The 26,235-nt window shown below is 39.6% G+C and overlaps 2 protein-coding genes across 3 annotated transcripts in view; one reads left to right on the forward strand and one right to left on the reverse strand.

The window, feature by feature from the left end:
* Window positions 1-603: 603 nt before the first annotated feature.
* On the reverse strand, window positions 604-22,032 carry SYAP1 (synapse associated protein 1). The gene is made up of 9 exons (XM_056327096.1): window positions 21,723-22,032; window positions 17,157-17,275; window positions 14,993-15,059; window positions 13,229-13,302; window positions 12,776-12,915; window positions 10,913-11,058; window positions 4,347-4,405; window positions 3,205-3,352; window positions 604-1,690 (listed from the first exon to the last, which is right to left on the reverse strand). The coding sequence occupies exons 1-9, from the start codon at window positions 21,919-21,921 to the stop codon at window positions 1,563-1,565; spliced, it is 1,080 nt and encodes a 359-aa protein (XP_056183071.1). The 5' UTR covers window positions 21,922-22,032; the 3' UTR covers window positions 604-1,562.
* A 78-nt stretch (window positions 22,033-22,110) lies between these two features.
* The window catches only part of CTPS2 (CTP synthase 2), a 74,009-nt gene continuing 69,884 nt past the window's right edge, over window positions 22,111-26,235 (forward strand). Inside the window, exons 1-2 of one of the 2 annotated variants that reach the window (XM_056327098.1) lie at window positions 22,111-22,132; window positions 24,700-24,905. In XM_056327098.1, the coding sequence (XP_056183073.1) occupies window positions 24,740-24,905 (166 nt within the window). In that variant the 5' untranslated portion in view covers window positions 22,111-22,132; window positions 24,700-24,739. Of the gene's footprint in view, window positions 22,133-22,323; window positions 22,469-24,699; window positions 24,906-26,235 lie in introns of those variants that run through there. The other variant, XM_056327097.1, reaches the window with a different exon arrangement.

Here is a 26,235-nt window from a genome sequence, read left to right on the forward strand (position 1 = left end):
CCCAGATACAAAAAGCTCCTAAAGTACCTCATTTAACCACGACTTATCTTCCATCTGTTAACTAATAGTGAAAAACACTGTAACAATACAAATCGTGCTTAAGAAGATTTGTAGTTGAGAAAAATGTATGGTAATAAACTAATTTGAGAAGCCAAATTTATGCAGGTTTAAAACAATTAATTTTCCATTATGAGAAATACAGGAGGGTTTTCTGTCCAAGTTCCTAGTAGAGACAATTTTAAATAGTCCTTTCTTACAGTAACAGCAGTTAAAACTACTTACTTCTTTTCAGTTCCTACAGGATGAACACTGACTCAGTAATTACAGCTATAATCTTTTCAGTCTCCTTACAAAAGTCTTCTGCAAAATTATGTCATTAAGACAGATCTTACTGTATGTAACATGCCTATAATACAATTGTGCTTAATGGCTCCTACCTACTTCATTTTACCAGTTTTCCTTCGTATTTGGAATTTCATGTGTTTTGTCACAGAAGTTTATGAAATAGATGACAAACAGAACATCAAATTTTCATTTATATACATAAGGATACTGACTTAATGCTAGAACTACAGGAAACATCCAGATGCATAAGAATAAAAAAAAAATTTAAAGAAAACTTTTATTTAAATTCCATGTCTTAAGCACAATGACAAAGTATATTTCAGAAATCTGTGTAAGTCTGAAATATGTTTGCCCCTCACTCTGCCCTCCTGCCAAATAAATGAGCCAGTTTTATACATATCTACAGTATTTAATAAAGATAACCAAACTAGTCAAAGATTTTACATAAATGTTTCAGCACTTAAAGGAAAGAGAAACTTTTAATTTACTCTTACTCAGCAAAATTAAACGGAAAGGCAGCATCTTGATGATTTAACAAAACCAACACTTTAATTCAAACAGTTAATAACTGTTCTTATTTAAATGTTTTAATGTTTGTCAGTTAATCATATCTGATCAATAATTAATCAGTAATTCTTTTGAAGTCTGATTTACTATTTTTTTAACAAATTATCAGTTATTCAATAGGGGTTTCTAAAAATTCTTTGGCTACATACATTAAGGAAATTAAATACACATGAAAGATACTAGCTACAAGTACCTTAATAGTACACATTTACAGATTATACAGGGATCAGAGTGCAAATGTGATGAGTTATTTTCAAGGACTAAGTTACTTACAACATCCATTTTTACATCCCAAAGTTGTAGACAATACAAACTGAGATTTTAGATTTAGAATCTCTTTGTAGAGCTTCTTGACCATCCAAAAAAGCCTCAAACTAAACTGCTGCTTCATATAATAATGTTATCACTTTTAATTATGATATATAAACTGCAGTGTCTGTCTTTTTTTTTTTTTTCTTCTTTTGAAGAATGTATAAGTTCAGAAACTGCTCATATAAAGAACAGAAATACTGGTTGTATCCCGATATGGAATTATAATGATTTTAGATTTTTTTAATGTCTTTTGAAGATCTTTTGTAAGCAAAATATGAAAGCAGAAATCCATGTCAGTCCTCAGAAAAAACTCAGGGTTATAGTGATTTTGAAAATGCTTAATTTTCTTCCTGCAGCATTTCTTCTATTTCTTTATCCCAGTTTTCATCACGTTTTTCTGACTCTGTCACCACCTCATACTCTTGAAGCTCTTGTTGTAATTCCTTTTCCCAATCAGCAGTTTCTTCTACAAAAGATAAATGATAGTGTGTAGGAACAAACTTAGTAATGTAGAATGTTGCGTATTGTTATAAAACTAGATGAATTTGCACAGAATCTCTCTTATATCCCCAAAACTTTATGGACGATTCTCCTTAAACACTAAAGAAACTTCAGGATCAGAATTCATATTCTTGTTGACCACAGATAGGAATTAATATATGACTATAATCTTATGTGTGTACTACAATATAAAAAGCAAATATGCAGCTTAGTTGTAACAAGTATCACTTTGCAAGCTCATTTCCTGCAGTCTTTCCATCTACAATCAACTGAATCTCCCTTTTTACTTTTAGATTTCTGGAAAAATATGAAGTTCATAAGTTTGTTGGTTATACTGGGGTGGGTGGGGAGATATCAAGACCAAATACCATGGATAATTTAAAAAAAGCAGCAGGTATTCTCCTCACTGACATTTCTATCTAGGCAAGCTCATTTAATCAGTGTTAAAGGCAATCATATTTCATGCTTCAGGGCAAAGAATTAGTCAGAAGGCATTCCTGTGTTAATCTCTGTTTTAATTAGCTCTACCTATCATATGCAAGAGTATGTGGGAGGAGATGGGTGTTTGATGTGTTACATGTTGGTTAGCACTTCAGCCTGGATATGAAGATGTAATTCCATAGTCCAAGTCACTAAGGCCAGCTGAGATTTTTCTGAACAAATTACACGTTAATGACTTACTGAAACACTTCTATCAAAAAGCTAGATGCAAAGAACTGATATTATATATTAGAATTCCTCAAGTTTGGCTATGTATTGGAAAAACAATAACAATTTCAGAAAACAAGGATTCAGCAACATGCAAAACACATTGTAAAATAAATTATGAGAAGCACCTGCATATACAAGTGGCTTCACAGTAAATTGTTCATTGTGTATAGCCAGAGTCACATCATCACAGATTGTTTTTATGCTTTTTACACTGGTATTAGTTCTTTTGAATTATTTTAAGTGTAAGCCCCACTTTAATTCTTCTCATCATCCTCAAAGCTATTTGTTAAATTTTAACTGTTCAAATGCATGTAAACTTTTTACAGCAGAGGCATTTGGAAGCTCAGAGTCTGATGCGAATACTGCCTTTCTAGCTGGTGTCACAAAAAGAAAATGTAGCCTGACTTTCAAATAATGTACTTTTCAATTAAACAAAGAAAAATTTGTACACATAAAGAACTATGAAAGAGAAGGCAGGGAAAGGAGGAGGTAGAAAAAAATACTCCACTGTCAGTTTCATAAGAGAGTGAGAGCCACCTAAAAACTGTTAGGTTCTTTGGATTTAAACTCCTCATAGCTACCATCGTGTACAAGATGTGTTTTACTGTGATGAGAATTATCATTAACTTCTGCAGCATTTCATTGCAGGTCACTTCATACACTTTGTAAAACAATCACAAATCTACTTTCCTAAATTGAATTAATTTTTTTTTTCAATCAACCTATCTTAGAATTGCAGTATTTAAGACACAGTAATAATAGCTTTACCTTCTGCTACTGAAGTCTCTTCTTTCTTTTTGTCTAGCACCAGTTGTTCCATTTCTTTCCTTAGGTCTTCCTGATTCAGATTACAGGCATCAAAAGCATCACTCACAAATTCTGATACACCTGGACTTGTGGAAATCTCTTCCTCATCCTGCAGTAAGACAGTTTTGTATAAGCATATCCAAAAAGGGGGAAAAAAATGCCACCACTTCCACTCATGTGACTGCCTGCCTTTTAAATAGTCAGCAAAACCCCAAACCAAATGCATTACTCTGACAATTACTTTTCTTTATGGGTTATTTTTCTTTAAGACAATTTTTCTACAGACAAAATTGTTAAGATAGTTGTGCTGAAAAATGACCTGCTTTTCATCCTAGGCTCCTTTTTGTGTTCTCTTAAAAACTTTAATTCTGTTTTTGTAATCTTCAGAAACAATAATAAACTCCTAAGTAGTTTAGAACAGTACCTGAGACTAATATTAAATTTTGACCGCAATTCAGTAACAGTTTTCTACACACAAATGAGATTAAAAGAGGACTGTTCTTTGGAAGTCCTTCTAGCTTTGCTCCACTGCTACTGGCAAATAAATGCACAGCTCTGCGTCTGCCAAGAGTGTTCTCTGGCACTGATTTCACAATCCAGAAACGAACAAGGGTCATCACGTGTCTAAGTTACAGGTTTTTACAGTATCAAGGAGAATTCTTCTTGCCGTTGCAATAAAATAACGTTGCTATTGCAATGCATCATTTAGAGTTCCTATACTTAATCCTGTCAATTGCTGAAGAGTTGGACAGAACATGGCACATGAATATTTTTTTATGAGGGTAACCCTCGTATCTAAATACAATGCAAACCTTCTACTCCAAACATTTTGGAAATGTCACTCCTCAGAGTAAAAACGTTTTCTGATAATGTGCAGGATACTACTGAAAGCATTCTTCAGATAAACTACTGTTTCTTCTACTGAAAATGAGTTTAAAGTGTATGCACTGAAAATTAATATCACAGCAGTAGAGCAGCAGGTTAGGACTGTCAGTTATTATATTATTATGGTTTCATAGCACAATGCAAAAGGATACACAACTACCTCTGTAAGTAAAAGTTTCACATACTAAATACCAGATAAAATATAACAGCGTTTTTACCTCTTGAGATTTTATTTGAGGCTTTATTGTAACAGGTGGTGTTTTTGGCCGTACTGTTTCTATCAAGAAGGAAAAAAGAGTTAGGTTACATTTAAATACATAAAGGTCTCAATCTGCATAGCTATTACATGTAGAAGGAAGTATTATATTTTAAGGAGTCTGGTAGTTAAAGGCTCAATTCAGCCACAGTAAAGCATTTGCAACAACAAAACAGAAGAGAAACAATTTTCTATTCTTAAGTAAGGTAAATCTAGCAAATAATTTCCTCATTATGACTCCAAAGTTAAATCACAAGAACACCTCTGCCCCTCAAAACGATCCAAAGAACTATGTAAATAGGAACAGCTTGATATCTGAAAGAACGTCTTCTATAAAACACTTACAGATTGCAGCATGTCACAAGATCTTTAAGGTTACAGAAGTGTAGACTTGGGTCATGAAATCTAGTTACTACCTATCACAGAAGTTCCAGATTTCCCTGGTTGTACCCAACTACTACTGACATTGCCACTAGTTACCTCTTTGGTATATCAGACTACACCTGTACACACACCCCCTAAACACACCCAAGAAGTGTTTCGCAGCTTCTTTCACACAGGCAAAGGAAGTCACTGAATAACATAAAACCCTAGAAGCTGTTCTCAACTTCTGAAGAAAAATCACTGTGCATTCTGTATTTAGTAGCATGGTGCTAGGAAGACAATTGTTTACAAGCAAGGACAGATCTTTTCCTTGGCAGGTAAAGGAATAGCTCAGCTTTCTTCCTCGTCCAGCTAGCAGGGTTGAAGAGTCACAATGAAAAGCCAGGTGGCTGCAAGAACAATTAATATACAGGGCATGTTGTGGTAGTGACGGAGTGCTTGCTTAGCAGTTCTATTTGTTCAAACATGCAAAGCAGCTCTGAGCTTGCAGCTCTGCTTACTGCAGTACGCCCAGGTGGACCTCTCCTGCTTACTCAGCAATTTCTGGAAGGGGAATTTTTTCAGGTTTAATTTTTTAAAATTAAGATCAGTTCCAATTAAAAGAATTCCCTAACGGGTAGCTGTCACTGCTTATACAGCTTATCTACTCAATGCTTACTGCTCTGTCCCATCTCTCTTCCTTCCCCTTCCCGATCTTCAGAGGATCTGTTACTACACCCAGCACCACAGCCAGAGGCTCCAGCACTCCCTCCCTGCTCTGGAAGGCTGTAGAACATAGCACTGACTCTTTGCTGCTCAGCACTGAGCGCCCAAAGCACCACGCAACAGAGGTGCCTCAAGCTCCATCTGCTGCTGTCATGCAGAAGCAGCATTGCAGCTCTGCACTGGGCCGTGCACCAGTCTGAGGTGACCAGCATGCCATAAGCACTGTTCTGGATCTAGCCTGGCATCATCTCCTCTACTGCTAGTGTGCTCTCTGCCCCCGAGGTAACTTAATTCCCAAGTAAATAGCTACTAATACCTTGAAGAGGACTAGAATTTGGCGTTTTGTTATAGATCTTATACAATCTCTACACTCTAACATGGAATGTTTTCCATTTGTTCCTTTTTTCCTTTCACATCTGTGGGAAAATCACCTTGGGGGTGGGGTGGGGGGGGTGGGGGGGTGGGTAATTAAGAGAAAAATTGGGTCCTAACAGAAGCGTAGTATTACAGAAAGCTTTTCAGGGTAAAACACAGCTATCACCTTCAGGACGGTTGGCATGCACAGAATCTGCATCACCACAGCTCCCTAAGCCACACAACCCGCTATCCTGGAGGAGCAGTGGAGGGTGGAGTGGAGACCCCACGGCCAGGCTCTGTTGTGCTCCCTGCAGGAATGGGAACTTGATGGCACCACACAGCTGATAAGCTGCATAGCAGCTGCTAAATGGAAGATATACGAGAAGATGCCTGTTGCTGGGTCAACAACTGTGGCGAAGACCAAGCAAGAGCCTCATTATCTGTGAGAGGAGGTTGGGAACTAGGCCCGCTCAGCGCTTCAAAGCCTTCGGGCAAGGACATGCTAACTGCTAAAAGAAAACAAACTGCTGAAGAGATAAAGCTCAAGGATGCCAGGGTAAAATAATTGTGGTAGTGGGAGATCGTGACCTCCTACTCAAATGGCCCCCCCGAAAAGAGCGGATCCCCCGCTTGGGGAGCATGCGTAGTGAATTTAAAATTAACTGTATCTTTAAATGAAAGCGAGAGAACTTTACACCAATCATAATAAAGGAATGTATGATTAGAGTCACTCAAGCTCCACCTGGGAGTAAAGAGAAGTATAAAAAGTGAATGAATGAGGCGACAAGTGGGGAAGACACCACCGAGACAGACTCCTGGGACCAGCTGACGGGCTGAGCCTTTCTTCCCCCGCCCCGGACACCTTGGGTGAGACTTAAACTAAATACTTCTTCGGGAGACTTAGAAATCTCTCTAGAGAGTTACTTTTTAATATTTGTAGCCAGGCTATATTGCTTTTAACTTTTCCACAGGTTTTACACTTTATAACATTTTCTTTGCATGTGCCTTTTTGCAAACAGTCACCATCACCTGCAATCCAAGAACCTGTATATCTGTTGCACAAATAAAACTGCACCGTTAAGCAGCTGGTCACCGCAGTTTCTCATTGAATGCGACCAAACCCTAGAGCAGGGGTCCTCAAACTACGGCCCGCGGGCAGGATACGGCCCCCCAGGGTCCTCAATCCGGCCCCCGGTATTTACAGACCCCCCCACCGGGGGTTGGGGGGGGAAACCAAGCAGCCGCAGATGACGGCCTGCCACTGCATCCGCGCGCCGGCCCCCTGGTTAAACAGTTTGAGGACCCCTGCCCTAGAGTGTGGCCATGCTAGCTCATTAGCATGGCTGGCCTGGCAGTGCCGACTGCCATCGGTGTATCCAGACCTGTGGTAGTTTAATATACATATTAAATGCGACTGGACTGATAGTGGTAAATTGGACATCACCTACAATTTAAAGCTAGCTGCACACAACCTCCCACATTGGTGAGGACAGCTGGAAGGTGGGGGGTGGGCGTATTTTCTGCTAAATTACTCCATTCCCTTTAACACAACATCAAACACACTAACATTCTGAAACAGAAAAGGAGGAGACAGAGAGATAAAAATGGAAGGTAATTAATTCTGTTTTATAGATAGTCAGCTTTAAGAAGAAACTCTGGACATTATGAAGAGTAACCAACAGGCAATTACTTCCTGTTTTCACTTCCAATTAGGGAATCCAACCTTCAAAAAGGTTATTTAAATAAAAAATAACACAGACGATCCAAAGCTTCCCAATCTATGCCATTTTCAAATCAAACAAAAACTGTATTGTCTACAGTTAGGTAAATGTATCTTTGCTGTTACAAAATACACAGTCATTAGGAAGTAAATCTACCTGCATAACCTATACTGGTCTTCTGAATTGTCTGAGATCCATAACACATCTAAAGAGAATGCTGCTTTTTTGTTTTGTTTTTGTTTATTAAATTAAAACATGTTTTGTTTTCAGTCAGAATGGTAATTCTACTAGAATAACTCTTTGGGTATTACACAGCAAGTTTCTCTTCTGCAATTTTCAAGGGTTTGGATGACTCAAAGATAATAGGTTTGGTGTTAAAAAGGGTCAGCTGCCACCTGTAGCATTGAGACACTTCAATTCAAACAGCCACAGTTTCGAAAATGTGAGTACTCTACTGTTAGGGAAAAAAAAAAAAAAAAAGGAGGTTGCTCTAGGAACTTACAGTTTAAGACTGCCTATTTAACTACATGTTTAGCTTGCATAAAGGAAACCTTCAGCACTGTAATTAATGATAGAGTAACTTCTATTTGACTAGCCAGTCAGCCACAACAGCAGCAGCTTTCTTTTTTTTCTGAAATTGGTTTACTGAAGCAATGAAGTGCAGAAACAGAAATCAAATAAAAAGTTCAGTGGAAAGGGGAAGCATACTGATTGTAAACAGACTTCTCAGAAATTATGCTTATAAACAACAGTGAAGAAAATATCTTTTGGCAAAATGTATATTTTTAATCTTTCCAAATGCAACCTTTTCCTCTATACAAAGGACTAAATGCAGTAGCAAATGAAAGGATCCAATACTCAAAGTTCTATTGTGAGCCACTACAGAAAACCAGAGAAGACAGTCCCTGCTTGTAGTAGTCTATAATAAAATCCTATCAGTTGGTGTAATTAAAAAAAATAATAATCCAGAAATCCAAGAATGATTAAAAAAATCACAACAATAAATAAATAAATAAAATGAGATAAATGCCATTTAGATGCCAGTTAGGTGCAAAAGTTTATGAAATTATGAAAATCTCGTGTGTTCCTGAGTTGATGGCACCTGCACAGGGTAACAGTAAACAACCTGCTCACAGAAAATGACAAAAATGGGAGCTGAATATGGTGGGAGTGTAGAAGTGATATGACATGAACAGGTAAGTGGGAAATGAGACTAAATACAGTCTATACTGAAAGGTACAGATAAAAGCTTTCTGTTATGATGAAACAGTTAGTGCAGGGCATTTAAGAGTAGCTTTTTCATATAAGAAAAAACCCAATTAAGTCTCAGTTTCCACAGAACCAATCAGTTTCCTCATATAATCAACATTCTTTATTGCTTTTCTGTTTCTATGGAGAGAAAAGAACATGCTTACAAAACTACAAATACAGTAGAAAGATGCTCTATCATGTAGTTCTCAAAACTGTCATTTTTAACCTCCACATATTTTACACTATGAGCAAAAGAATTACATCCTTACAGTAAACACATGGGACTATTTCCATACTGTCATTGTCATTCTTCCCAGGGAGGGAACCTCGCTCCCTAGAGTCCACAGGTGTGTGCTGGCAGTAGTTACTCTCCTCAGAGGCTAGCATCCTCTGGAGTACATGTGGCCTGTGGTCATTTTGCATAGATTTGGCCTAGATCTCCTCTGTGCTCCACATCATATCCTCAAATGAGGCCTTGATTTTTAAATTTTTTTTAAGTTTACAAAGCCTGAAATAGCATGAGTAGTGTTTCTATGATTGACATCATGCTCTTCAACACGAGGACATGCTGCAGCGTTTGACTTTTATATAGCCCATTGGGACAGCAGACAACTGTCCTGGATAAAAGATATCAGAATTGGTGCCTCTTGTTCTGCAGTACATTCTGTAGTGACCTGTCCTGTCAGCATTCCTTGGGTTTTTAACTCAGAGAAAACTACTTTGCTCATTCTAGATGGGGACCTTGCCCACGCTAACACACGTGTGCTCTGTATGAGACAAACTGACAGCAAAGGCACATGCAAAAAAAAAAATACCCACAAAACTACTACAGTCCTTGTGAAAAGGTAACTTCTATGCAACATGCAAGCCTGGCTCTCTAATTCCCTTTGTAACTTCCCCTTCACCCCAAGGATCAGCTGCCTGTGTTCAACAAGCCAAGGTCCAGCTGAGTAACTTTAGCTTAGACTGTGCAGAAAGTTACCAAATTGCGCAAGAGACTTGTGAGAAAGTCTGTAAAAAGATAAGAAAGGTGAAAGTAGAAACTGAGGTAGGATTAGAAAGATGGGATCACTAGCAGTGCAAGGACTCAAGAGGAAAAATACCAGTATGGAAAGATATTATATTTGAAGGGTGGAAAAAGCAGCTAGCTTGGCAGTGATCAGTTGGTTGTCAGTCAGGCCAGCAGTGTCAACAGGACATGAGCATTAATGGATTTCATAGATGATGACAACTTATTGGTGCTGGGGGTATGAGAATCTGTTCCCAGGTGCAGCAAAAGCTTTCTCCTTCTGTCTAATGTGTACCCAGCCTGCCAAGATTCTTCAGGTGTCTTACCAGGGGTTGGTGAGTGTACCTAGCTTAAACTAAGATTTAATGAGCTACTAGTTATCTTCTGTGTCTTTGCCAGTAACTGCTTTATACTCTAAGCTGCATAAATTCCTGCTTGCAGAATTTGTTTCCATGCAGATAAAGACACTCATGATTGCTAAGAGGGTCAGCAAGAACCATCTATATAAACTGATAAATACAACTGAAGGTACCTACATTGAAGCAGTTTTTCCATCTCAAAGTTGAATCCCAAGTAGTCTCCTGGTCCCCATCTTCCTCCATTTCTATAACACATCAAGGGCCTTTCCATGTCCTGCATGTGTGTGTGCCTCCACCACTACAGTAATTCTACCCCCATATCACTCACCGACTTCCGTTTGGTCTGAGGCCTAAGCAAAAGCAAGAGCAAACCATATGCCAGCTGGGTGGGCTGGCTAGTACCTGTTGTCTTATCAGGTTAACGAAAGGTACCTCCTACTTCTTTCTGACAAGTCAAAAAAGCACACCAGAGGCAACCAGGGATCTTGAGTTGTTATAAACCCAAGTAAAAAATATCATCTCTTGAGATCTCCACTCTTCTGACAAAGTTGGCAGGAATTGGAAAATGGCTTAAAAACACTAGGAGCCTCCTCTTCCCCAACCTGGTCAAACACCAAGTGTGGTGAGAGAAGCCCTGATTTAATAGGAAATCCAGGATGAAAATTTGATGTAATCTGATGTATACAGTCAGTATGTATGACACTAACTTCATGAGCTGTGCTAAAACAAATCCTTTCCGTACCTTTCAGTTGACTATCCTCTTCTCTGCCTTTGTTCTCTTCTTTTCCTACTGCTTGCTGTTGAGCTGCAAGTGCGGTGAGCTGTGCAGACTGTTTAATTAGGGACACCCTGTAGAAATAATTTCTCCAGAACACCTCCTCTTTTATGCTAGAGAGAACAGATTTTGATTACTACATTTGGAAATATGGTTCCTTTTACCATCTAGCAATGAAGTGAAATTAAATATGCAGAGGGAAGGAGTAGACATAGCTGCCATTTACATAAAAACTTAAAAAGAAATTTGCGACAGTTTAAAAAAATCCATCATTGTAGAAGTTCTTGATCTATTACAAGACAGTTATAATAGACCTGAATATATAATAATAATAATATTGTGACTTTAGAAAAAGCTTGACAGCATGCAGCAATACGTAACTTGGAAAAGTATTATGCTGTTCCATCTCTCTTGCCAAATCACGTAAACAAACCAAACAAGCCAAATAACCCTGTTCACTTCCTCTCTAAACCCAACAGTCTATCATTGTCAAACTACATTCATCTACATCTTCCCTAGACCTCAAGGTGGAAATGGAACATCTTTGATCTATAGGCAGATTACAGCAGAACTGTTTCACTATCCGCACACACCTTTCAGCATGTCTACAAGACCTTTAGTAACTATAAACTGCCATTTTGGAAACAACCAGCTTTTATAAGCGGGAGACTATTCCATTTCTTAGGTAGCATTTCCCCCTGGTAATTCCCCAGCACACAAGAAAAGACCCAACTTTAACCCAGAGGTAACAGAAGCCAGAAATGGCAAGACCCATGAGAAGGAGGGTGTATAGGTCAAGATGGAAGGAACAAAGTAAGAGAGTGAAGTTACCTTCTTGCCCCTTCAGGCAAAACAGTGACTACTGAGACCAGGAACAGGAAAAAACCCCAACCCTATTAAGCAATGTGGTACAACAGGCAAGGACAGCGTGACCAAAGGCTGAAGACAGAGCATCAGAGACAGATCTGATGAAGATGTAGAATACACACAAAGCTTTAGGACTGACAGCAGCAAAGAACAGCATGAAAGAGGGTAAATAAAATGAGGAGCTGGGAACATTAATAAAAGGAGGAAATTTGAGAGAGAAAAAAATCACCAAGAAAGATGTTTTCTTTCTTGTTTCCATGCGTAGAAAAGGAGGACTAATTTGGGACCTCCTACTTAATGAGAATCTTAAGCTTTAGGAGCAGAGTCTGGGGACTGGACAACAAAGGAGAATAGCACTGGAATAAAGCTGGGATCAAGAAGCCATGCTGGAACAGGCCATAACTGCTGGGACAAAGACCTTATGGACCTTTTAATTAGGTCCACTAGAAGGAAGGCAGTCACAACACAAGAGCTTTTCCCATTGCCTGTCCAAAATCAGTTTTTCTTGCTTGCATCATTGCTGTTTCATGATGCATTCTTTTACCGTTTCTCCAGGGGGTGGGGGAAGTGGTGGGCTCTGACCATCTCCAATAACCTTTTTGAGGTGTCAGTTACACCAACAACTCTGAACATTTTTGTTGCTGCATTTACCTTTGTTTGGGAAAAAGATTTTCAAGTAATTTAGCATGCTGGACATGGAAAAATGTAAGGCCTTTCCCATACTTAAGTCAACGGGTCCTTACTAGTTCTGAATGTCTAACATCTACTGCTGTTCTCTCTTCCAACTGCTAAACTGCAATGCACATGCCACATTTCATGCACTCGAAATTAGCAGGTAAAAAATACATACAGAGGAGTATATAAAGGAATTGACGGATGAGAAAGAAAAAGGAGTGATTTACAAATATTTACAGATATATTGAAAGTACAATGATACATAAGTTACCTGCAGAAATTACTTACTGTTTGGGAACAAGATCAAACCTCATCCTATTAAGAAGTTCATCTTCTTGTAACATCACCATTGCAACAGGGTACATTTGATCAAAGTCAAAATTAAACTGCACACCTGCTGGAGGATCCCGCAGAAAATTTCGTTTATCCTTTGAAGAACACATTTATGGAAAAAAGATATCTTATTTCACACACAAGACCAGCAAGACAATTCCACCTCCCACATATCTCTATCATACCACAAAGCTGTAAAGCCTTTATAAAAAGTATTGGGGATCTATTTTGGCTCAAGTTGATAATGGAAGAGCTACTTTTGCACAGGATCAGTGCAGTGACAGGCACACTAAAAAAGTATATTGAAAATATATAATAATGCCAGCCAAACTTACTTTGGGGGAAAAAAAGGAAATTTTAACATCTCCAACAGAAAAAATTCAAATCTACAAGAAACTAAATGCTTACTGCTGATAAGGCCAGTATTTGTTGCTGAATTGTCTCTTCTTCATTGCTGTCTACCCAGGGAGGCACTGCTAATTCTGTTATTGAAAGGAGGAAAATAATTGCATGCATATTAGGTTTTTTTTATAAAAAACCCCAACAATGAACACCTTACATAAAGTATCATATAATGTCATAGAAATAAGCAGACTTACATCAGTAAACCTATTGTTCCTTTTCCCTAAACTAAGCTCATGGCATAAGAGAGAAACTCTAGGAGTGGATGTTTGTTTATCAGAGGTTTTAACAAAAAAAAAAAAGTTGCTGATCTCTGTTATTGTAAAACTAAACGTGTGGGGATTTCTTTGCAGTTTTTTCTTTGCACCAGTCAAAATGTCATGCCTCTTAGTTTAGTTACTGAAGTAATGCTGTATAACTGGTTAAGCTGCCTGCAAATAGAAAATTCTAGATTCACTTTAAACATGTAAACTTTGTCTAAATTAAGTTTTCAAAATAATTTACTAATGTGTTAATTTTCTAACACCCTGAAGGCACTAATTCTTTAATGAGGAGAAAAATAAGTTATAAATTTATTATAAATTACAAGACATTATACACTGAATAAGCATACTTAAGTTCAGCCGATTTATATATTTACAAATACTTCCAAAATAGTTCCATAGGCTGTACATAGAGGAAAATGAAATATTGCTGATGTATAGAAATCTATTAATCTCTTCACCACCAATGCAAATTCAGCCTACAGAGACATTATGCTGCGTCTGTAACAGTTAACAAATAATTCTTGTGCACTCTAACAAACAATGCTTATTTGCCTATCCACCTGACATCAGCAGGATCTTTCACCAACATGGATTCACATCTGATGCTAATGGGCCATCTGTTACTTCTTTCTTCAATCTAGCTACCTATTTTCATGAAACTCGTACAAATATACTAACAGATGCCAAAGTTTACTAACAGAGAAATAAAGACAGAAATACAGACAATGCGATCACATCAGCAGTCTTGCAAGAAGAAACCAGACTAACATACTAACTGCAGAGAGTACGAAAAATTTCATCATGATCCATTTAAAACCAGCTAATTTTCAAGATTAACAATAGAGCCACTCATTATTCACTGTCAGAAATTATTGCATTCAGGCAACACATTAAAAGAAATAAAAGCCAATCATGAAAGGCAACATAAAAAAACCAAGTGATTATTTTCAAGTCCTAAACAGATCCACTGATGTCAATAGCACATGGGTGGAGAACTCAAAGTTATATCAGAGATAATTACAAAGCAAATGATTTATGGGAAAGCAAAAGAGCAATTATGCCTCTAATGTAAGTAGAGCAACTCCTACAGCAACGAATTAAATACCATAGTGCAAACACTAACCCACATTTTTCATTTCATTACAAAAATGTGACAATTGCTAAAGCTCAGAAAAAATCAGCATGCCTGTTTCCAATATATATACAGACTTAAGATTCAAAACGACAACAAGAGATCAGCTTTGCTAGCACTGTGACCTTTGAGTTAATTTCATAAAGCTGAATTTGGTTAAAAAAAACAAATCTAAACCAACTAGATAATGTAACACTAACCTCACTTAAAAATACCATCTTCCTGTTCCACAATACATGTTAATTTTTTCCATAATGTGTTTCATTAAACAGACTATTGAAAGATTAGGTTTAGATACAGCTCAGTTTCCAGGTTCCCGGAAGTTTCAGCTTATGCAGTGTATGCACTGTCAAAAAAAAGAGCATACATTACCTGATTTTTTTGTTTGCTGCTCTTGGACAAATTTTTTCTGTTCCTTCTGAAAATCTCCGATAATTGTCTAAAATAAAAATTAGGGAACCACAATAAACAAAAATTCACTCTTACTGTTTCATGTTCACTCAGAAGATGCTTTCAAATACACTGTGGAATCATATTCTTATATCCCTGGTGGCCCTTTCTGTAAGTTAATTAAAGACATTTAATGTAAATCACACATTTTTCCTTTACTGAAGCATTTGATTTTGCCTTAAAAGTTTAAACTATTGTGTACACTTTCAAAATTATATTTATAGTTTTATCAAGTTCAGGGGACCAAAAAAAAAGAAAAAAGGAAAATCCTAGCTGATAATTTGATCATCAGCTTACCATGCATATACACTTATCACCTTACCATATCAAATACAGACAACACTGACTGTTTATAGACTTATTTAAACACTTCTTACAGCATTGAATGCTTAAAGATACCCTTGGCTGTACAATATGTTTCAAGAGTAGCCCAAGAAATATATCCATTGCAGTAAACTGGATTTGTCAAATTTTTAAGCATGATTCAGAATGTCTACTTAGCTGAAATAATTTTGCCATTTATTTTGTTGACAAAATTTCATCAAAAATTATGTTCAGAAAGATCCTGTATTGAATTTAGAATTGACAAATTGAGAACTGCCTCGGAAGTTGGCATGCCATAATCTAGAAGTAACAATGGCAAATGTTCTGCAGTCGAAAGCAGAGGCAAAACCCCATGAAGCTAGAAATGAATACTTAAACCAGTTACAGCAGTGAGGTCTATGGCTTAACAAGTTAACAAAAAGCATTCAAGTCTTCAAGCTAAATCCTAATAAATTCCTGATCATTATTTTTCCGTCAACAAGCCACTTTTTCAGTTTAAGATGAACATCAGTGAGAGAACTACTGTAGTGCCTGTTATACAAATAGATCATTGTGGTTCCTCCTGGTTGTAAGTTATATGAATTTCAGTATTTATGGTATAAAGTCAGTCATATGGTGTAAGAAAAAAGCTTTAATATACCAAATAACCTTCTTTCTTGATTTTTGCTTTTTGATGTGGATCAAAATTATATTAGGCTTTAATATACTGTAGGAGATGCAACTCTGCTATTATATATAGATAGTTGTCACTAAAAAGTTAATGAAATCTGGAGAGAAAATTTGATCATAACAAAAACTTGGAAGTGCCATTTGACGATTAATTTGGCAGACAACATGAACATTTAAGTATATCAAGAAATTGAATCTCATTGTATTAAAACGAACAAAAAAAGGCAACACTAGCTCCCCTGAAGGTGTCTGAGAGACAGAAGCAGGAAGAGGGGTCTGGCTGCATCTCCCATGGCTGATGCTCCTGGATGCACAGGCCCACTACAGCTGGGTTGGTTTTGGCCAGTTCCCTTTCCCTTCCCCTTCCAAGCTATGCTTGCCAACAGACACAGAACACTACATAGCACTTATTGCTGCCCTTTTTTTTTTTTTAATTTTTATTTTCTGCCAAGTTCGTGACTTAAAACACCGGAATAACACTTGTTCCAGAAGTTATTCAACTGGAGCTGGCAGCCAGCAACAGGGAGGACAAGAGGCAGGGTCAGGGTGAGGGAAAGAGCAGCACAGTAGTATGCAGTTCCATTAACTCACCTGCTCTTATGAAACCGTACCTGTATAGCTTTCAGGGTCTTAGTACATAATATCTACAAAGCTGACCTAATCCTGAATCTTGCTTTAGAGATGCATGTAAGATGCAAACTATAGCATTCCTCTTTCCACCTAAATAAACTGGGGGAAAAACTCAACCCGCACATCTCCCAGCATCCCCCAACTGCCCGTCTCTAGTAATCTTTCCAGCCTTTACTCCTACGCCAGCACTCTTCATACTCTCTTCTGGCTTTTCTCCCATGTATCTACATCATGAAGGAACAGAAGACAGGTGCAGTACTGACTAAAGCAGAGTGACCATTTTTTGGCGTGTCTACCATGAATAAACATTTCAGTCACATCATTTATCGTGACAGGAGATACCTTCTCTTGAAATATGCAATTCCTAAATCCAGCTTAAAGAAATGTTATATGCCAGATTTGCCACACTGCAACAACAGTAAGCAAACAGATCTTTCAGATGAAGTATCTAGAAATAAAATACCTTATCAATGATACTGTCAATTTTTCCTTCTTCTACGGATTTCTTTATCGTCTGTGCTGTTTCGGCAACGGATTCCGATATCTTTTTTGTGGCAGCAGTGGCAAAATTGAAGAGGTAACCTTTCACAGATCAGAAGAGAAAAAAGATCTCTTTACATCCAGTTCTCTTACTAGATCTATTTTCCTTTCTCTTCAGAGATTTGCATACCTACTTGAAAGCTGTCTTCAAAATCATTTAACACAGCTTCTGGCGTAAAAAGAACTCCTAAAATCCTATTTATCTCTTTCTAGTTCATATTCTTTAGTGATGGTGATCAAACTGTATGTTTGATCACAACTTTCTGTAATTCAAACCTATACACAAACCTTGTTTACTAAACTAAACGTTCCTAATGGTCCTTGAAATATTGCTTTCCAATGAATTTTCTGAAGCAATGTGTCTTTCCTAATTTAAGTATTTTTGAGACATTAAGCAAGAAAGTAACTTTAGCAACAGTATTAAAACAGAACTTTTTTTTTTTTTTTAAGAAAACCAACATGCACAATAAGGCCTCATGAAGTAAGGTGCAAGCACGTGAAAAATTTCAGGCAAGTAACATTTGAGAATCCTTCAATAGTCTTAAGATAGAAGCTTGCTCGTGATGTTTGTCCTGTTCTATTTTGCATTGTGGGTTTTTTTAGCTCCATAAGAAGCACTGTGGCCCAATTGCTTATTTTTATGAATATGTTCAGTATCAGACCAGCAGTAACAAGTATTTCTAAAGACTAACTAGCATTTTTTTATATTAACAGTGCTGAAGTGAAGAAAGGTGGCCAAGGCAAAAAAACCCATGTAGCATGGGCAGTTGCACCATGCTGTTCATTTTTAATTAAGGAGAACAATCTTAGATGTATATCACAAACCTTTAGAAATATCAAGTATCACTTTATTGACAAAGGATCTTAAAACAACATTGGGATTGTTTATTTCTCAGATGATATGATGTCACAAGCACTTTAATACACTTGAACAGTTGTATTATGACTGTAATATCAGTTACAGTATACACAACGATAAAATGTTGCTAAGTGCCATAGTAAATAGAATAATATTAACTGCAGAGGCATCTACATAGATGGGAGCATTGGGCAATCATCAATGGCATGAAATTTAACAAGAATAAATGCCAGATTCTGCTCCAGGGAGAGCATAATGCTGGACAGAAGTATAAATTAGGAGAGGAGTGACTGGACAGTAGCCCTACAGAAAGGGATCTGGGGTTGCTGGTCAACAGCAAGGCTCAATATGGGTCAGCAGTGTGTCCCGCCAGCCAAGAGAGCAAACCACACCCTGGGGTACATCAAACACAGCATAACTAGCTCGTCAAAAGAGGTGATTATCCAGATGTATTCAGTGTTGGTGCGGCCTCACCTTGGGTATTCTGGGCCCTACAATTTATGAATTATGTAAAGGTCCTCAAATCATCCAGAGGAAGACAACAAAGCTGGTGAAAGGGCTGGAAAGCATGTCCTGTGAGAAGTGGCTAAGGAATTTGGGCTTGTCTAGTTTGGAGAAAAGGAGGCTGAGAAGCAACCTCTTCTCCCTGATATCCAGTGGTAGGACATGTGGGAATGGCTCATAGCTGCCCCAGGGGAGGTTTAGACTGGACATTAGGAAATGTTTCTGTATTGAGAGGGTGGTCAAACCCTGGCACAGGCTTCCTAGAGAGGTGGTCAATGCCCCGTGCCTGTCAAGTGTTTATGCGGCATTAGTCTGTTAACAACATGCTTTAACTTTTGGTCAGCCCTGAAGTGGTCAGGCAGCTGGACTTGATGACCCCTATAGGACCCACACAACTGAAACAGTCCATTTTAATTCTAGGGTTAGAAGTAGTAATGGCGAATCTAAACTGCATAGTAACTATCAAAGATATATTTGAGGCATTAGAAAGAATGCAAAGCATATGGGATGGTAAGAATATTTCAGTTATTCCAGAAAAATCAACTGACTTTTATACAAGGGAGTTTCAATAAAACCCAGAACTTCTGTTTCAAACAAACAAAAACCTGCTTTCATTCTCAACATCTCACAAAAATTCCAGTTTCCTTATGGGTTAGACATGTAAGAAATAACCTTAGCAAGCAAAACCAAAAAAAGTTAGTGTTTTAACACGCAGTTGCTAGTCACTGGTAGAATGAGTTACACTGGAACACTCATGTAACCTTTTGGAAAACTGACCGTCCTCTTTATGGTATCACTAAATCAGTACCAAAATATGCAGAGGTCTAGCCAGCCCTTAAGCGAGCCAGTTTATATGTAACTTCCATGTATAAGCCACAGAACAGTGGCAATGAAACTTTCTTCAAGTACTTGTTAGTATCTTTCATTTGTTATCAGGTTTTACAACCCACCACATGCTTCACATTGAATAAAAAAATGCTGATCTTTTACACTTTAACTATAGACACATACACTGTCCCCCTTATGACAGTAGGCGAAGCAGTAGTCTACTGGATTGTTTCCTCCCTACCAGCTTTTATTGGTCATTTTATGTATCCCCAGAAACTTTCTCATATGCAATTGTTTTAAGTGCAAAAGGTGCCAAAACATTTGCTGCCCAGCAGCATTTTGGTATTGTTAAGCAAAGTAGTTTTGGACAGTCCTGTAACCACTCTGAAGAGAAAAATGCTTTTCATTCCCATCACAGGCAAATATTCTTCCAAACTAAGGTACTTACAAAACCTCAGTAAGAGGTGGTACTTAGCCTTAGAAAAATAGTGGTGGAAAACAACACTTCCACTTTCAAATGACCAAGGAATTTTTCCTCTCTTACAAATCTATGCCTGTATTAAGAATATGTATCTAGCAATACTTCTGTTAGTAGTTCACAATGAAAAACTTTCCTGAACTTTGTAATAATTTGATAATGAGCAAAAAATAACATTATATCAGGCTTCATTTTTACCAGTAATCTTTTTTACGTGCTAGGGAAGTCTTTCCACACAGCCACCCTGGTTGCTAGTCATGCAGATGTTTCTAGAGTTATCATGTGTTAAAACAGTGATGTCCAAATCCTTATTAAAAAAGCCTTTCCACCACTATCTTCTCTGGTGTCACAGACAATGAATCCATGGATCACTAAACCAAATTCTCATTTCCAGAGCAAATTATGGGATTGACCTTTACATCTGTAACAGTCAATACTTATTCTCCCCCTGAAATTCAAAGTCCTTTTTCCCTCCTCAACAATCAAAGTGACTACCAGATTAGGATCTATTTACAACAACCATACATTTGAGGAAACTACACACATAAACTGCTGCAGCCTGGATAGCCTAAGGCAAACCATAGTAAAGAACCATCTCAGAATAACCTTTCAGATGATATTGGTCCAGTATTTCAGAGCATCAGTAAAATAAAACAAAACCAAAAACAACACTAGCAACTAGTACGGAGCTGTACTTTGGATTAATTCTTATCTAAGATTTCACTAAAGTAAACCAGAATGAATTTTCACCTACAGCAAATTACAGCCTTGCCTCATTACAGAGGAGCTCAGCAAAAATCAAACCCCATTACCTTCCTATGAAAAAAAAAAATCACAGAAACCCCACAGCAATTCATGAAGTACCTTACTCTAAATGTACACATCACTTCTCCCACCGTGACAACCAAACAAATACTCAAAGGAATGGTGATCCTTTAGTAATAATTCTGAAAAAGATGATAAGGGAAAGAAACACTTTTCAGCTATTTAGTTGGTTCATATTTTATACTCCCAAGTTCTTCTAAAATGTTTTTTGATTTCCAGTGAGGCAATATGCTTTAATAGTACACAGAATTGTTGGCAGCTTGAGCAAACATTTCTCATTGCCAGTAACTGCTATTTAAAACGAATCGGTGAATTGCAGAGAAACGAAGATGAAATTAGAGAATTAGGTCACTTCCAAAACTCCAGCTTTATCAGTTGTGTAGGATTGTTTCAGAACTGGGGAAAAGACTGTGCAATCTGTATGAAGATCTCCATCTTGTGAAATACACAGCAGTTATGCATGCCATAGCCTGCAGTTAACAGACAAGATTTAAAAGAGATGCAAAACAAAGACATGTGAAAACAGAAAAGGGTAGAAAACACTAACTTTTAAAACTTTTCACTGAGATAATCTTTTGTAGCAGCTAACCTAACCTGAATTATCGTTTACATCTGAAAAGATACGCGTCAGGTTTGGTTTTTTTTCTTTTTTTAAAGTCTTAGGTCACCTCATAAACTTGTGTTCCCCATTTTGCATCATTGTACGAGCCACATCGGAGCTGCTGCCATCTAGATAAAAAGCGGGTTTTCTTTTGCGTCCGTTGAACTGGGAATAAACACGCTTAACTCATCCTACAACTTACCCGTAACTGTTTAGCTCAACTACAGCTTCGGTTTAAGCGCCAGCGATAAGCACTAGCAACTACTCTGACCTCCAAACGTGCGTTAGCCGAGCCAGTCCCCCCTCCCCCGTCGCTGCCCTGCGCTACTTGCGGCTGCCCCGGGGCTGAGGGTGCCGGGCCGCCCCCGCTCCGCGCTCCCGGCGGGACACTCACTGCCGAGCCCCTTGGCCTGGCTGAGCAGCGCCTCCGAGTCCACCTGCAGCTCCGCCTGCTCCGAGCCCTGCACGGCCGGCTCCGCGCCCGCCTCCGCCTCCTCCTCCTCTTCGGCCGAGCTGCTCCTCTCCTCGGGCGGCAGCAGCCTCTCCTCGCCCGCCCGCTCCAGCCCCAACCAGCTGCCCAGACCGCGTAACATGGCGCAGGAGCGGCGGGAGCCGCGCTCGGCCGTTAGCGGGCACTCCCAGCGCCGAAGGGCCGGCGGCTCCGTACGCGGAAGCCGGGGCGCCCCGCTACTTCCGCATACGCCACTTCCGCCCGGCGCGGGGAAGGGCGGTGCCCTCCGCTCGCCTCCCTCTCGCGCGGCCGCCGGGGGCGGGGCAGGCGGGGCGGCGGAGGTGGCGCGCGAGGTGGGGAGAGCGCCGCCGGCGGCGGGGCGGGAGGCGCGCGGGGCCTGGCGCTCCTGGCTCGCGGGGCCGCCGCCGAGCGCCCGCACCCGCCCGGCTGCTCTGCCCGCGCCGGGGCGGCTCCCCCCGGCTTGTCGCACCCTGAGGGGGGGCGGCGGGCTGGGCTTGCCCGCGTTCCGCCCGCGTTCCGCCCGCGTTCCGCCCGCGGCCGGGGGGCGCCGCCCGCTCCCCCCGGGGGTGCCCCCGCAGCCGGTACTGGGCAGCGGCCGCGCCTCGCCTTCGCTGTGGGGCTGCGGGCGGGGGTGCCCGCCCTTAGAACCGGGCCGGCGGCGCGGGGCGGTAAGTCACCGGCCGGCGGCTGGCGCTCGCTCGGGGGGGGGCGGCCCGCCGCGCTCTGCGCCGCCCGGCCCCCGGCCCGCGCTTGGCGGCCGCCCTCCGCCGGCCCTTCCCGCCCGCACCTGGGCCGCCCGCCGCCGCCCTGAGGTAACGGCCGGCCCGGCTGCTGCGGCGGGGCGGGGGCGGCCCCGCTCCCCGGCTCGGCTGCGGCTGGTGCGCGGCACGGCTGGCGCGGAGGCTCCGCAGTCCCCGCTGAGCGCAGCGAGCCCTGTTGGCACGGGGCTCCGTCGCACGAAACGGAGCGATTCGCGTCCTGCTTGTGCCGGTTTCCAGTTCCCGGCAAAATGTTTCCTGCCAGTGTTCTCTTTTTGCTTGCCCTTCACTATTTCCTTCTCCTCTTACAAGTGACTTCCCACGTGGAAGTCTTTATGTCTTTTGCAAGTAAACTTTGTGTTTCCTTCAGCTGCTGGGAAATCGCTGTTCTTGCCAAAAACCACAGCGAGCTTTTCACTTTGGTTCCTGTGAGCGAGGTGATAGAGTTTAAGATTTTTGCAGTGGCACATACTTAAGATTTATACCTGTTGAAATAATTTCTCCCTCCTTCCTTTTCCTGAAAGTAGCTTTGATGATTATGAAATGTTGACATTACATTAGCTGATTTATTAAGGAAGAGTCTCAAACAAGAGGTAGGCTCAAAATTTTAAAATCTATGGTATTAAAAAATTTGCGTATTAAAATCAAATGGCAGGGAGAAGTTAATCCCCAATGATCCTTTTCTTCTGAGTTAAATACTTTTCGTGGCTGTGGTCTTCCTTTTGGCTGTATTGACAAAGAAATAATGATTTATTAATTCCTATTACCAAGAAATATAAGTGCATTGATAATAAGCGTTGTTACATTCTTGAACTTGTCTCCTGAAGATCCAGGCCTTATTTATGTTCCTTCAGTGTCATAAAAGGAAGAATTACAATGTTCGATTGCTAGTTGCTGCTTAATACCAGCAGCTGAAGAGCCATACTGCTTTGGTTTATACTGAGTGCAGTTTGATTATGTACTGTTGCATGTTGTTTTGGATTAATTAGGTACTTAAATAAGGAAAGATTTTCTTGACCCTAGAATTTTTGCTCTGGGGTGAGCCATGCTGTCATTATTCAAAAGTTATTCCAGTGATTAGCCTCCACAGCTGCCTGAATGTAATGCGAATACGGTTACGGATGAGATACACACATCATCATCCTGTAGTCAACGAGAACAGCACACTGTAACAACAAAAAGGGTGATGAAGAATTTTTAGTGAGTAGTAATTATCTGAATTTGTATGGGGTGGTCTCATAATCTTTTTTAGTGATTCTGGTTCCCTTACCATTCGTACTCATACACAGTGCAAGGTGGCAGAGACATGTTAGCATCTATTAGATTATCCCCCCTTCCCCCCAATCATACGATTTACCTAGTATGGTATTTGGATCTTTTAGTTCATAGCATGTCCTTTTTTTTTCAGTTTTAATTATCTGGACTTCTTATAAAGAACCGAATTTTTAAGAGAGGAAGTTTCTGTGTCTGAATAGTTGTTTTTGCTTCTGCTAGTAGTGTTGTAGAGCACTGTGAAATACGGTGTTGTATCTTATCAAGGCTTCAGCACCATAATATGCATTAATTATCATGTTTCTATCTTCACGGTATAGTGTTTGTGAGTGCTCATAGTTTTGCGAAGAATCATTTATTTTGCAGTCTAGACAGGGTAGCAGAGACTGGCAGGTTGGCCATGGCAGGGATCTCAGAGGTACTCTGTCCAGGGTTGCTGTTCTGAATGCGTGATAGTAATGAGTGCTCTAAGGTGTTTCTCTAAATCTGAAACTTAAAACATTTACATGTGAAATTATTAACCACTTTAATTTAGACAGAATCCAGGGTGAGATCCATCTTGCCTAATTTACAGTTCTGAAAGTTAGTTGGCTTTTTCCGTCGTGGGGGAGGAATATGTTGTATGAACTCTGCCTCAGGTATACAGGGCAGTATGTCAAAACGGCATCTGTTTTTCCACTGTCTGTGGGGATTAGGTACTTATGTATTGGTGTATAAACAGGGAGAGATGAATCCTACTCCAGATTAAAAAATGGTAATTTTTTTGCGAGTTTCTGAAGGTTATTTAAACTTAGATTCTTTGCATACTGAAGCTGTTCTTCCCTGACGTGATTTTACATTTGTCAGATGTATGTCTTTTGTCATTTTAGGTTTCCAGCTCGGTATCTGTGTGCTTGTGCTGATTTGCCAATGAAGTACATCCTGGTAACTGGTGGTGTCATCTCAGGCATCGGCAAAGGAATCATTGCAAGCAGCATTGGCACCATCCTGAAATCATGTGGTCTACGTGTCACTGCAATCAAAATTGATCCTTACATAAACATAGATGCTGGAACCTTTTCACCATATGAACATGGTATGAAGGGCAGTGCTGTTCCTTTTTGCATAAATATTTTTGTTCACAGTACTGTGGTGTTTTGGTTGGGTTTTTTTTGTTTTTTTTTTATAAATCCAATAGTATGGTAGTTATTAGTCATTTTATGATCTATTTTGCAATCTATTTTGCAATCTATTTTTGTATGTTTTCCTTACTATGCGTTCTTAAGGGCATTGCCTGCTTTTAAGTAAAGAGAGGAGAAGCTTGTTTGTTGAAGACACTTATATGAGTAGATGCTTAAAATACCACTTTGTTGGGAAAATCCTAGCTGTAGACCTTGTTCAGTTACTGCTATCTTCAGTTCAGCTTTATTTAAAAAAATAAAAATTGGAATAGTACTATAAAATTTATTTGAAACTGAAGTCCTCGATAGTTACTGAATGTAAGCTGTTATCTGGATGTCAGGTGTCAGTGCTTTCTAGTGTGTCTTCACGTGAGTTAGATTAAGTGCTCATTTTAGTCAATGAGCATCTAGTCAAAACCATCAGTGAAGCTTAGAGAGCCAACTAATGATACCATTTTAAACTAGATACTTAGTTTTGTTGGTTAGTTTTCTAAGCCACGTTGGTTGTATTGACTGCATTGCTGATGAGCTGTAAGACAGTCTGACGTGTTTATAATGTTGAATGTTCCTTCAGCTGTCAGGCTTGTTACTCATACATTTATTAAAAAAGCATGGCTTTCAGAGTTCCAAAGTACCTTCAGCCAGTAGACATTTCAAATTCTTTTTACTTGTCAGATTTTGTCGGCTTGCTTTTAGTCTAGACCAAAACTCTTGGATATAGAGATGAATGTGTTTATCTCCTGAACTGAAAAAAGATCGCTTTGCTTTTTAAGTGGAGGAAGAGCACAGCACTTTAAGACCTTTCTCAACAAGCCAAGTTTCCCCAATCCAGTAGCCCTGCACTTTCAGGTGTGCATCTGGTGCTAATAAGGCAGTTGACTGGGAAAGTTCTGTCTTCCTTGGATGGTAAGACTCATGTGATGACTTAAGATTGTGAGGATATATTCCTCCCCTGGATCAGGTACAGAGGAGAGGCGACACTATGGCATGTAATTCCCAAATGATTATTTTTTGTTTTCTTCTCTGTTCACTTAAGAGTTTCTCATTGATTGTTAAGAAACATTGCCTTACTGGGTAATAGCAAGCCTCTTTTGTTAATGGTTTGGCAGAAATGTGATTAATTTAGTGATTTCCAGTTAACTAAAGAGTTTGTTTTTTTAATAATATGTCCAAGGCGTGTTTATGAGAGATATTGGTTCCACTCTTGTCTGTTGGCTTAAATGATCTCTTAGTACAGAGGAGGTA

This window comes from Falco biarmicus, chromosome 2 (genome assembly GCF_023638135.1).
Source record: "Falco biarmicus isolate bFalBia1 chromosome 2, bFalBia1.pri, whole genome shotgun sequence".
Classification (NCBI taxonomy): Eukaryota; Metazoa; Chordata; class Aves; order Falconiformes; family Falconidae; genus Falco; species Falco biarmicus.

Coding starts and splice junctions, on each gene's coding strand:
- SYAP1 (XM_056327096.1), bottom strand. CDS start 21,921: ATGTTACGCGGTCTGGGCAGCTGGTTGGGGCTGGAGCGGGCGGGCGAG. Junction 13,303..14,992: donor GCAGCAAACAAAAAAATCAG/GTAATGTATGCT, acceptor TTTCAATAACAG/AATTAGCAGTGCCTCCCTGG. Junction 3,353..4,346: donor CTCAAATAAAATCTCAAGAG/GTAAAAACGCTG, acceptor GTCTTACTGCAG/GATGAGGAAGAGATTTCCAC.